At 49.3% G+C, this 12,889-nt stretch overlaps 1 protein-coding gene across 1 annotated transcript in view; it reads left to right on the top strand.

The window, feature by feature from the left end:
* The window catches only part of NXN (nucleoredoxin), a 68,763-nt gene that overhangs the window by 46,727 nt on the left and 9,147 nt on the right, over positions 1–12,889 (top strand). The window contains exons 4-7 of the mRNA XM_088131310.1: positions 217–317; positions 992–1,098; positions 4,526–4,705; positions 12,127–12,251. Coding sequence (XP_087987436.1) covers positions 217–317; positions 992–1,098; positions 4,526–4,705; positions 12,127–12,251 — 513 coding nt within the window. The remainder of the gene's footprint in view (positions 1–216; positions 318–991; positions 1,099–4,525; positions 4,706–12,126; positions 12,252–12,889) is intronic.

Genomic DNA, 12,889 nt, shown 5'->3' with positions numbered 1-12,889 from the left:
CTTTTTGCTGATGGAAAACCCACTTACGTTTCTAGTCCACAGTGTTTCTCAGTTTGCCAACCTGCTAGCATGTCATTATTCCAGTTGTTTCTGGCACATGCATGAGAAAGGAAAAAACAGATCTTTTTTGCAATACACCAAAAGCTTTACTGGACAGCTGATTCCCAGGCTGTTGATCTTAACTGTAACTCATTTTCTGCATTTTTCCTTTTGCAGTGCCCACCTTGTAGAAGTCTCACTCGGGTACTAGTGGAATCCTACCGGAAAATCAAAGAAGCAGGCCAAAAATTTGAGATTGTCTTTGTTAGTGCAGACAGGTAATACTAATTCCATCTGGTACATAAGGACTACATTGCACATACATCCAATTTGCTTTTACAGCACTTTATATACCTGTGTGGAATGGAGATAGATGAATTATTCCGAGCCCTTCTTCTGCATAAAAGGAGAAGGAAGAAAGAAAAACAAGTTTCTAGTCCCTAAGATAAGGGTTTTGTGAGTGTGTTCATTGCCTGATTGCATTTCAGAATCTGGGAAACGTTCAGCATTGATGCATAAATACACTCCTTAATGTGTGTGCTTGATTGCCGCAAGGGGCTGCATTCTTAGGAGCTGCACACCGTCCCTGCAGAGCGGTCTGATGGAAAGATAACCAAATGTTGTTGGTCAGAGAGGCAGGCCGGTACTGAACCCAAAGCAAAATGCATTATCCAATGGGCCAGAATCGGCAGTGCAAATTTAATGGACTTGTCTCAGCCGCTAACATTTGCCTTGCTCTAAATATCCATACTTTTGAATCCTAGCCCCTCTTTCCCCGTCTCCCCTCCTCCAGATTGGGGTCCCCCATAGGAAAAAGCAGCACAGCTCCCCCCACTTTCTTCCTGAGCCGTGCAACCCACAGCCAGCCCCCCACCCCACCCCACCCCCGGAATCCAGCCCCGCTTTGGGGTTGACTCACCCAGCTCCCCTCCGCTCCCTGTGTCCCCTGCAGGTCGGAGGAGTCGTTCAAACAGTATTTCAGCGAGATGCCCTGGGTAGCGGTCCCCTACGCCGACGAAGGGCGGCGGTCGCGTCTCAACCGGTTGTACGGCATTCAAGGTAAGCGGGAGCGAACTCCTTGCGGGCCTTGGCAGGACTGACCGGTTGCTTTGGCGCTTCCACCGGGCCCATCTCTCTCTCTCTCTCTCTCTCTCTGGGTCTATGAAGATGAGAAGGTGGGACTATGCAGATGAGTTGGGAGGAGTTATATAAATTGGAAAGACAGAACTATTCAGATGTCAGGCTGGGATTGGGTGGAGGGGAGGGGCTGTGCAGATAAGAAGGTGGAACTATGCAGATTAGTTGGGTATGGTTTTGTGATTTGGAATTGCTGTGCAGGTGGGTTGGGTGTGGTCATGCAGATCAGAAGAGCTATGCAGATGAATTGGGAGTGGTTATGCAGATTGGAAGGGCTATGCAGATGAGTTGGGTGTGATTATGCAGATTGGAAGATCTGTGCAGCTGGAAAGGTTAATGGCATTCAAATATCGTGGGGATTATTTGGAGGGGAGAGGTCTGCTGATCTGAGGGTGGAGCTATGCAGATGAGTTGGATGTGGTCTTGCAAATTGGAATTATTATGCAGAGGTGGGTGTGGTTATGTAGATTGGCACCACTATGCAGATAGACATGATGTGGTTACGTAGATTGGAAGGCCTTGCAGATGTGTTGGGGGACAAAGCAGCTGGAAAGGCCATGCCATGCAGAGGGGAAGGAAGGGCTCATGGGATACTAGCAAAGACAGGCGAAATGAATGGACAGTCTCTTCCACTATGGTAGCCCCTGACCCAGTTTACCCCACCCACCGTGTGCTTCCAGCACCCAAGTAAGAAACTGTGGCTGGGTTAGTGGCTGACAGGGTTAAAAGCATCACACGCCCTGCCTCCGTGTTGCAACCCTGCGTGACTGCCTGATCTGGGAGGAGACCTAAACCAGCTGGCTTTTGATAGAGTGGGCACCCCCCCATACATTCAGCGTGTCCTTTGCATACGTTACCACGGTCATCCTTACAACAACCCTGTAAAGATGGCACTAAAACATCATTTGGAGAAAATACAGGTTGGATGCTTCCCTGCAGAAAGCCTGAAACCCAGATTGCCTGGTCGGACCGCATCAGTTGCAGAACAGCCCTGCCATGCAGATGATACTGTGGCTTGTTCTGAAGGCCCACAAGGCAGGATGCTGGCCTGAACCTTCTCTGCTAAGGAAGAGATGCAGCATTTTGGCTCAGTTGGGGTGCATGCCTTCCTGCCACCTGGGTTCCCTTAAATCAGCCAACGATCGCATTTGCCCTTTCTGCAGTAGCACCACGCCAGTGGCTTGTGAGCAGCCTGCCATGGCTGCTGTTTTGCTCTGCCTGGTCAAGAGGGAGGAAAGGAAAGGTTGGGAGAGCTGAGGCTGCATTTGGCCGCGTTTGCAGGAAACCTGATTCCAGAACAGCTGAACAACAGGTGGCTGCTGTGGACAGACTGACTCCTGACATCTATCAGGTTTCTCTGGCAGTGCGTAGATTTGACAGCAAGAAAAGTGACGGCAAACGGTCCAGTGATCCATAAAGGCAAAAATAGAGAGTTGCACTTGGTTTAGCGCATGCTATTTTCCCAACACATCTTACAAGCTCCAAGCAACCACAGTTTTTCAGGTTCTCCCTTCCTGCCGGTTCCTTTTAACTGGGAACTGACCCTGCAATCTGGTGCCCACGAAACAGAATTGCTGCAACGGAGCAGAGAATGCCCAGGCGGTCATTGTGCAGACAGGTTTCGGTCCTGAAATGTGCTGGGTGGAACGGGAGAGCGGAGGCTTAAATCAAGCTGTCCGCTCAAGAAGCGCTTGTTAGTCCAAAGGCCCAGTCGAGTCTGAATGTACACGAGCAGTTTGGGAGCCTGGCCAAGATCTGAAGCCATGGGGTTGGAATGCGGAGGGAGCCGAAAATAAGTGCACGGAGCAGCTGAGTCCGGGAAGTGAGATGGTGGCTTGCAATACACCAGGGTTCTGTCAACGGCCCATACAGTAGACCAGGGTTTCTCAACCTTAGTAACTGTAAGATATGTGGACTTCAACTCCCAGGATTCCCCAGCCAGCATGCTTTAAGATGGGTGGACTTCAACTCCCAGAATTCCCCAGCCAGCCTTGCTGGCTGGGGAATTCTGGGAGTTGAAGTCCACCCATCTTAAAGTGCCCAAGGTTGAGAAACTCTCCAGTAGACTCTTGTTCCTTTTCGAAGAGTTGGAGAAGAAGCTCGGGGGTCCCTTTCTTCACTGTTTACCCATCCTGTAAACATTTTGTTTCTCCAGCTGTTTCCCCCATTTTGTTTCTCCAGCTGTTTCCCACTTCACCTGTTCCCTGAGCTGCCCACCTGAACCGATGCATTTCAGAAAACAAGCTTTTCCCCTGCTGGGGTGGGATTAGCCATGAAATAAATATTGCTATCAACCAGTCCCTCTGTTGGGGGATTCTGTCATTCCAGGGGTGTCTGTAGCAAAGTGAAACAAATTATGACCACCCCCCACCTGTCAGTGATATTACTGTGCAACCCTCTCTTTTGCATACCTAGCTTGTAATGCTACTGACAGGAGGGGCTGTGTAGTGGCATCACTGCACATGCTCAGAAGCTGCAAAAGGATATCTAGTTCCTTGTTTGCCAGCAAAAAACAGGCCAGGCAGCCCAGCTGGCTTGTTTTCTGCTGGTAATCAGCAGACAGCAATTACCCACAGATGGCTTGTTTTTGGGGGGCAAGTAATAGTTAAAATGCCTTTCTGTGTTGCCCTCTGTCTAGATCTTTTTTCCTTGGGAGTCAAATTATCTCACTTGACTTCACTTAGTGTTGATCCTGGGCACTGTGGCCTTTTCAAGACAGAGGGGCTGGGAACAGAAAGTTGTTTAATGTCATTTTTTAATCTGGATTTTTTTCCATTAAAGTCAATGGCTCGGTAATTGGAAGTGTGGGAATTCTTGCTCTTAATATTGAGGTATCCGTCATTTCAAGTACCAATCTGTACGTTCAGGTTTTGGAGGGGAGTAATAGGGCAAGGAGACAGGTTGGTCCCAGGGCAGGGGGAGGGGTCAGAACACCCTGCAACATCTTACAGTGCGCAGTTGGCTGTTCAAAAATCATGGGACACTCTCTTGAAGGAAAAGGACTTTTTCACCTATGATCATTGCCCCATGAATGGAAAATTAATGAAGAAATTTTTTAAAAAAACAACTTTGATACCATCAGAATGTAGAAAAATAACTTTAATGAGCTCACATTAATACGAGGACACGAATTTGTCAAGAACAGATTTTGTCTGACTAATTGTATTGCTTTTCCAAATCAGATAATTTCCTTAGTAGATTGTGGGGATGCTATACATATAATATATCTTGACTTCAGCACAACTTTTGACTATGTGAAATATAGCATGTAATATGAAATAATGTGGTTCCTTCTCTTCCCGCTTCCCCTCTCCTGTCTTGGTTTCTTTTTTATTTTGTCCTATTGCAGGTATCCCTACACTTATAGTCTTGGACACCAAGGGGGACGTGATCACCCGACAAGGCCGAGTGGAGGTGCTGAATGACATTGAATGCCAGGAGTTCCCCTGGCACCCCAAGCCTGTCTTAGAGCTGACTGACTCCAACGCTGTCCAGCTGAATGAGGGTCCTTGTCTTGTCCTTTTTGTAGGTATGCAAACTACCCCCCAAGCCACCCTGAATGGTCCCCCAAATGAAATTAGGTTTTGCTGTCATTTTTTTTCTCTTTGCCACCGAGCAGGGGGGAGCAAAAATCAGGAAGATGATGATTTCCTGGTGGAAGTGTAGCTTTCTGTAAAAGTAGCTAAGTCTGATAAAGTTTCTAGTCCTCATGACTGCAAAGAGATACTTGTGGGGATGGTAGATGCCAAAAAAGGGAGGAGATTGAATCAGAGTCCTGGTGTTTAAGGAATTGGCCTATTAAGCAGTCTGTGTGAGTCTTTAACCCTTCTTAGAGTTAGGCTGGAAAGAGAAGAGAAATGTGCCCACGAAAAGAAACATGTTTGGCATGAAGGCCTTGTGCCAGATTGTGGAATTTAGAGCGTTACATTGCATGATTTGGAATCTCTTTGGAACAAATATGCAGACTCTGTTCCTCCCTAGATCAAAATCCCTTTCTTTCTTGGGCCTCATCTACAGGTTCCCCAGCTGGCATATTTTGTGCTGTGCCCTCAGGAGGTCCTCTTCTGCTGGTCCCCAGCCCACTACCAAGGCAGCTTAAAATTTTCTTTCACAATTCCTGTTTTGTGATTCCCTTCATCTCCCAACACAAGTTTTCCTACCACCTAGCCCGTTTCGTTGGTGACTGAGATGCTGATGCTGTTAGGGAAGGGATCTGCCCAGGTCCCCTTGGCCATTGTAGGAGGCTGCGGGCATGCCCCCATCCCTCGGCCTCTGGGCACTGCCCTCCGTGGACAGTTGGCCCTGCTGCTCCCTTAGACTGATGCCAGGCTGCTGCTTTCTGAAGCCCTTGTCAGCCGTATGCGGGCTCCTTACAAACCCAGGTCTAGCGTTCGTTCGAAGGAGCGCGAGACCTGTTTGTTAAACACGTGTTTAGCACTCATGGCGCTAGTTGTATATTTTAAAGAAGGATTTGTGCTAGTCCCGTGCTGCCCAGGAGTCAGTCAAATAACAAAAGAGGTGGGTTCTGCCAGCCTGAATTCTGCTGAATTTCATTATGGAACTTCTGCTAACCAGCAGTTCTGCTGGGCTGTATTTTTAAAATGTTTTTTCCTTTGAGGGCAGGGCATCGGGCCTTCTGGCTCTGTCAGCCATGAGGACAGAACTGACTCCCTGCCAGCAAGGCTGTTGGGCTGCAACCCTCATCAAAAATGGAGATTGCTTGTTAGCAACGGCTTTCTCCTCCACGCCACCCCTTCCTCCATTCCTGCACCCTGCCAGCTGAGAGATTCCTGGACGCAGGTTTAGCACTCTTCCAAAAGAACGCTACACCCACGTTCAGAAATAACCTACGTTACCCACGCCAAGCAACTCTGTGCCCGTGACTGGTTATGCCCAGCCTGACCCCACCCCAAAATAGGTGGTAGGTCATGCATTAAAACCCATAAGGGACAGTCACCAAGCTTAACTGTCGTGGGGGGGGCGGGCTTGGCACATTTTCTGCCAGCTCAACAAGTGTTGGATGGTCAGTGGAAAAGTCTGTCGGTGCTATTCGGGTAGAATCACCTTTGGAAATTCACTCCTGCTGCTGGCTTCTCACAAGTAGAGCTTGGAAATCAAGAATTTCTCCCACCCCATTCAGTGTCTTCAGCATTTGGTCTGGCCAGATAGATGACTAGCTTGGAGAAGAAATTCATTTTATAATATCGATCGGCTGCTTTTCATCCCGAAATGTATTTTCCTAGATTAAAATGTTGACATTGCTGTTTTTTTAATGCAGTCAGAATGCTATATAAATGCAAGAGAGAGAAAAGGATGCCTACGGTTTAGAATTGCAGCCTCGGCATAGAAAATGATTATGAAACCCTTTTCCAAAAACAGGTACCATTCAGATGTGCTGGGATTACGCCCCCCATAACCCCCAGCCAAGGGCAAGAATAACTGATCCTAACTGAAAAGCAAGCAAAACGAAATACTTTTTAAGGAGCGTTTGAATGCCTGCACGAAGAACTCGGCAGATTTTTTTTTTATGTTCCTGTAGGTCAGTGTTTCTCAACCACGGCGACTTTCAGAAGTGTGGACTTCAACTCCCAGAATTCCCCAGCCAGCAAGGCTGGCTGGGGAATTCTGGGAGTTGAAGTCCACACTTCTGAAAGCTGCCAAGGTTGAGAAACCCTGCTGTAGGTCATTCCCAACCCATGGTTCTTATTGCCCCACTGATACTTCCTCATCCCATTCTTGTTCTTTGAAAAGAACAGTGAGCCGTTTGGCTGAACTATCTTGCATTTGACTTTGTTTGGCAGCTGCAGGAGAACCTTTTCGTTTCATTGCAACGTCTGTCCCCTTGAAAAATGGGTGATGATTTCCTCAGTTACCCCATCAGGTGGCAGGGAGTGCCATAAACAGCCACTGCCTTTATCTTGTGTTCTGCCCTTAATCATTGATTAAGTAGTAACTCTCACCAAAGTACCAGCTCTTGATTCCATACTGCAGTTTTTCTCAACCTCGGCAACTTTAAGATGGGTAGACTTCAACTCCCAGAATTCAACTCTCAGAATTCTGGGAGTGGAAGTCCGCCCATTTTAAAGCGTGCTGGCTGGGGAATTCTGGGAGTTGACGTCCGCACATCTTAAAGTGTGCTGGCTGGGGAATTCTGGGAGTGGAAGCCCACCCAACTTAAAGCAGGCTGGCTGGGGAATTCTGGGAGTTGGTCCACACCTCTTAAAGTTGCTGAGCTTGAGAAACACTGCCCTGCTGGTCCTCCTACCACAGACTTCCTGGTTGTGGGAATCCAGGAATCGGCGTGAAGTGGAACCCCGTTCCCGCCAGCCAATGCTCCGATCCTTCCGAAAGGGAACGGCTGCCGCGCCTTTTCTCCGCGTACATGACAATTCCATACGCCACTTTTGTTGCCTGCCCTGTCATCACAGCCACTCTGCTTGCGCCCCGCTGTGTCTGAATGGGGTATTTGTAAAACCCCTGGAGCGCACAAGCAGCGTATCTCATCCGTTCTTAAACAGCATCTGCATTTAAGCCCCTCTCTTTGCTTCCCTGGTTTTATAAGAAAAACACGGGGGGTGGCTGGCCAGGGGTGCAATTCTGCCCGTCATTAATCCTTTGGCTTGTAAGCCTCGGTCGGCACGTTCCCCGGCTCTCCTCCGCAAAGCGGCGCTTGTTCGAGGGGGCTGCTCGCGTGCAGAACTCACCCGCGTGCTCACAGCTGGGCATCGCCCGTTCCTCGCAGCCTGGCTTTTTCACGTGCCGACCCAGATTGGCTGGTGTGCCATTTGTGCACTGGCTTAATTGTCCTCTGCGTTCTCCTGCGGTTGGTGAAGCAGAGAGAAGCGGGGGGGCGGCGGGCGTGGATGGGCATTTATTTGCCCACGGTTTGCATCGGGGTTGATTAATGACGTTCATGGTAGACCTCTCCTCCGAGGCGCCCGAGACCGCACAGGTGGCTCTCCCCACGTCTGTCCCACCCTTCACCTGCCCATCGAGAGGCTGAGAGCGAGGAGGAGCAGAGGGCGGGCAGCTGAAGGCCCGGGGGCCTCGTCCCCACCCGTCGGCACCTGCGTTTCGCAACCTTCATCTTCCCTCGATGGCTTCGCTTTTGTCTCGCTTCTCATTACAGTATTTTGCGCACCGCGGGACCCGGTGGAAATGTGTTCAGAAAACAAATACAGATTTATAAAATGAAACCTATTCGGTCAATTTAGAAGTAAGCTGCTTCTAGCAACTGTTGGGAGGGAGGGAGGGAGGACGGACAGAATAGGAAACAGAAAGATGGGAAGGAAGGAAGGAAAGAGAGAGAGAGAGATGAGGGAGGGAGGGAGGGAGGGAGGGAAGGAAGGAGTTAAAAAGGAAATGGGAAGGGAAGGGCAGTGGGAAAAAGAAAATAAGGAAAGGATGGAAGAAAGGGAAAGAAAGGGAAAGAGAGAGAAGGAAGAATAAATAATACAAGATGGAAAGAGAAGAAAAAGAAAGAAAGAAAGAGAAAGAAAGAAAGAAAGAGAAAGAAAGAGAAAGAAAAAGAAAGAGAAAGAAAGAAAGAAAAGAAAAGAAAAGAAAAAAGGAGAGAAAGAAAGGAAAGAGAAGGAAGGAGGGAAAAAAGCAAAAGAAGGAACAAACAGAAAGAAAGGAAGAGGCCATCTTGAATTCCAGGTTTAGCCTGATTTTTCCCCCTCCTGGGGGCTCTCCTTATCTGTCCCCCCAACAATTCATCACCTGCACCCCCTCCTCTTCGCTCTCTATCAGTTCTTGTCTGCTGTGATCTGGTTGTTTATTTAAGCGGGGAGGTTCTCACAATGAGCACATTTTCCTGCCTTTCGGGGTGGGGGGAATACATTTCCCCACTCCCCGCATTGGGTGTGATTAATGGGGGGGGCTGTCTCACCCGTGATGGATAACCCTGGGAGGGGACAGTTACTCTAGCTGTGCAGTCGCGTCTCTCCTTTGTGTCCACGGAAGGGGCCGAAATTTCAGTGTGGTTAGCGAGAGGGGTGAGGTTAGAACGACCCAGATGTTTCCAGCGCTTTGGCGAAGATGCACCCTCTTTTTGCCCTGCTGGCACAGTGGGATCCGGAGGGGCAGACGTGAACCTCCAGGAGACCCAGACGTGCCCAGATCCACTGCTTCGCTAGGAAAAAAAAGTTTTGAAAAAGAAACCATCATTTCTGCCTCTTCTGTTAGCACGGTGCTGTGCTCTCTCCTGACCAGATTGTTATTTGGGGTGGGCATCTGTTCCTTTATTGCTGTTTTACTTTTTATTTACCTTTGTGGGGGGAATAAAAGAAGGGAAAAAAACAGAATAAAAGGCCCAATTCTGGTACGTACCTCGGCTAAGGGTTGTGCAAATATCAGTGCCATCCTGAATTCAAAGCCACCTTTTTCAGAAGCAAAGCAGACTCTGATCCCCTTGGCAGTGCCCTCAGCTTGCCCCTGCCTTGAACATCTTCATCCTTCTTGGCCGGTTAGTGCCTTCGCATCAGGCCTTGCCGACAATCTGTTTACCTGTTCATGAGGCCTAGAAACTTGACTTTAGAAAAACCCTCAAGATTTTGTATGTATGGAAGGATCCAGTTCTCATCCTACGTGGATGCAATTCTGCACCGGTTGCCTGAATCGCACTGAATCCCAGGGCTAGCATTCAATTCTTCAACTTGTTTGGTATTCTGCATAATCCTGCCGTGCACAATTGGCCTTGCATCAGTGCCTTCTTGTGCCCGTAAGTTGCTCTCTTTTTGTGTTCAGCTGGAGAACCCTGGCAGCAGACTTCTGCTTTGCAGCCCCCATCTCCCCTCTTTTCCCCCCCACTCCACTCGCTCCTTCAATTGCAAATGCTCTTTCTATAAGCAGGAGCCTGGGAGCATCGCGCTGCGCACGGCGTGTCTGTTCCTTAACAGAAGGTGCCCTGGGGGGGCTTTGTTAATTGGTTTCACACCGTTGATATTTGCCCCCTCCGTGGGAGCTGCAGGAGAGGTCAGCCAGAAAACAAGGGAGCTGGAGCCGAGCCAAGGAGCTTTGGGGGCGGTGGGGGGGGGCAGAATTAATCCCATTAATAATCATTCCTCCCCAAATGCAAACACAGAGAGGCTGGGCGGATTTCTTCCTCTGCAAATTCTCTTCTGGGTTTAAATAACAGTGAGGCACACTGCCCATCTGGGGGGAGGGGGCGCAGGCCAATTCTCCCCCGCCCCACCCCGGCATGTCCAATTCACACGACTCACATCCCCCAGTGCAAACAGGCTTGAGATTCTGCTGAACTGTCCTTTGGGGGATTTTTCGTTCACCGTCAAGCATGCCTCTGCCTCTGAAAAAGGGGCTTCCCCCATCCTGGTCCTTTGCTCCCCAGCCGCGGCCTCCTTATCTCTGCCCCCCATATTTGGGGGGCACCCAGCGATCTCTCGGTGCTGCTGCGTCGCTCTCAAGTCTTCGTTTTCTCCTTGCTCCATTCGTGGAGCAGCCGGCTGCATCAGCAGGTATAATGCAGATCTAGAAAATCGCGCCAGCGGACACACGGAGAGGTTTAGCCCTCCATAACAGCAGAAGTCGTGCCCTGTGGGCTTGGCCCATCATCCAGAGCCTCTTCTCCCAGGGCCCCCCAACGGCATCAGCAAGTCCCCCAGTCTCCCCGCGGAGGGTCTTCAGAGGCGGTCCCCCTAACAGCCCAGGATCCCCAGGACTTCCATGAATCAATCCAGCCCCTTTTTGAAGCCCGCTGAGCACCGCATCTCACGATAGCGAGTTGAACGACACGTTGCGTAAACGAGCATTTCCTCGGGTCCGTCCTAATTCTTCCAGGACTCCGTTCCGTTCCCCTAATGAAACCCCCATTCGTCCCAGGGCCCGATTGTGAAAAGGGAATGAAAATTGCCATTCCCCCTCTGACGACACAGCTCAGCTTGCTACCCCAGGCGGAAAGGAACCCGGGTCGGTCAAGAGAACGGACGAATGCAGAATTTATTTTATGGATTTTATTTATGGATCACATTTATGTCGCCACCCGTCTCCCACAAAGCGACCCTGGGCGGCACGCAGCAATGAAAAGAAATAACAAACAGATAAAAGGACTCGTTATAAAAGATGAAAAAGCGATTATTAAAATACAAAAGAACGCCGTTTGGAAGGGAAGCTGGGTGTTTCCATGAAAGGGGGAAGCAATCGGACAATTGTTGCTCCTGGAACGGGGACAGGGGACGTAGGAAACCTAAAACGTCACCAAACCCATGGGTTACGGAGTCCAGGCCTGTATGAGCCTCTCATACAGATAATACAGAACAGGGCTGTAATCTCTGAGCCACTGGCTGGGTCTAGCGTGGGGGGGGGCTTCCCTTTCCGGCGCACTAACCTTTGGGTTAAGGAGGTAGCTTTTCCCCAAAAGGTGCGGCCTTTCCGCCTGAAAAGCCCACTTTTTTCTCCCGTTCCCCTCTGCAGTGGGGATTGCCCCTTTTTATAACTGCCCTTCTTCATCGATGGTTTTAAAGTTATATTTTCGGCTGCACGCGCGCGTGTGTGTGGAAAGCGTCATTGTAATCATCATCAAAAAAAAATGATTAAAATAAATGAAGAGAAGCAAAGGCCCACAAAAAACCTAGGAATACGAGCCGAAGAGGAAAAGAAACAGATTTTGAAGAATGAGGACTAGAACCTTGGGATGCATGATCACCCTAAACTTGAGAGGAAACTCTGCTATTGGGTTCAGAGCAACCTTCCACTCCAGTGTTTCTCAACCTTGGGAGCTTTCAGATGGGTGGACTTCAACTTCCAGAATTCCCCAGCCAGCAAAGCTGGCTGGGGAATTCTGGGAGTTGAAGTCCACCCATCTGAAAGCCGCCAAGGCTGAGAAACGCTGCTCCACACCCTGTGCTCTGCTCTCTGTCCCTTTCTGCTGCTTCTGTCTAAAGCCTCCTTCAGGAACATGATCACCACTTCTTCTATGTCCCCGTTTTGCAGATTCTGACGACGACGGGGAATCCGAGGCGGCCAAGCAGTTGATCCAGCCCATTGCCGAGAAGATCATTGCCAAATACAAAGCCAAAGACGAGGAGACTCCATTGCTGTTTTTTGTGGCCGGAGAGGTATGGGGAAGAGAAGAGAGGGAGAGGGCGGTATCAGACTGGCTGACATTCATGGCTTACGGGCAGCTGTTTCCAGGGGCTGCTTTGCCTCGAACTGGCAACTACAGGTGGTCCTCACTTAACGACCATTCATTTAACTACGGTTTGAAGTTACAACGGCCTCTGAAAAAGTGCTTTAGAACTGAACTCGCCCTTACAACAGTCACAAACTGTCGCCCCCCCCCCACAGTCACATGATTGCGATTTGCGACCTTTTTTACAACGGTCATTAAGCGAATGATGTGGTTGTTAAGCTAATTCCAGCAAAAAACATCCATTGGGGAAGCTGGATTCACTTAACAACCACATGACTTGCTTAATGACCATTTTAAAAATGGTTGTAAAATTGGGTCCGGTCACGTGGTAACTCACTTAATGACCACCCCACTTAACAAAACAACCAATTTTCCAGTTCCTATTGTGGTCATTAAATGAGGACTACCTGTAGATTTGTTGGCCTGCCTTACCCCAGTTTTCACATCCTCCAGGTGTGGAGTTTTCTCCCAGAAGCCTCAGCAACAGCCACACCATCTAGGGAATGTTGGGAGCTGACGTCTATGTTTTGGGCGAACACCCAGTTCAGGGAAAACTCTCTCACT

The sequence above is a fragment of the Python bivittatus genome, unplaced genomic scaffold, assembly GCF_059951505.1.
Source record: "Python bivittatus isolate LINGU-HERP-01145 unplaced genomic scaffold, Pbiv_v1 ctg000940_np1212, whole genome shotgun sequence".
In the NCBI taxonomy this organism is placed as follows: Eukaryota; Metazoa; Chordata; class Lepidosauria; order Squamata; family Pythonidae; genus Python; species Python bivittatus.
The sequence above is the reverse complement of the archived record's forward strand: the minus strand, read 5'-3'. Positions and strand labels throughout refer to the sequence as shown.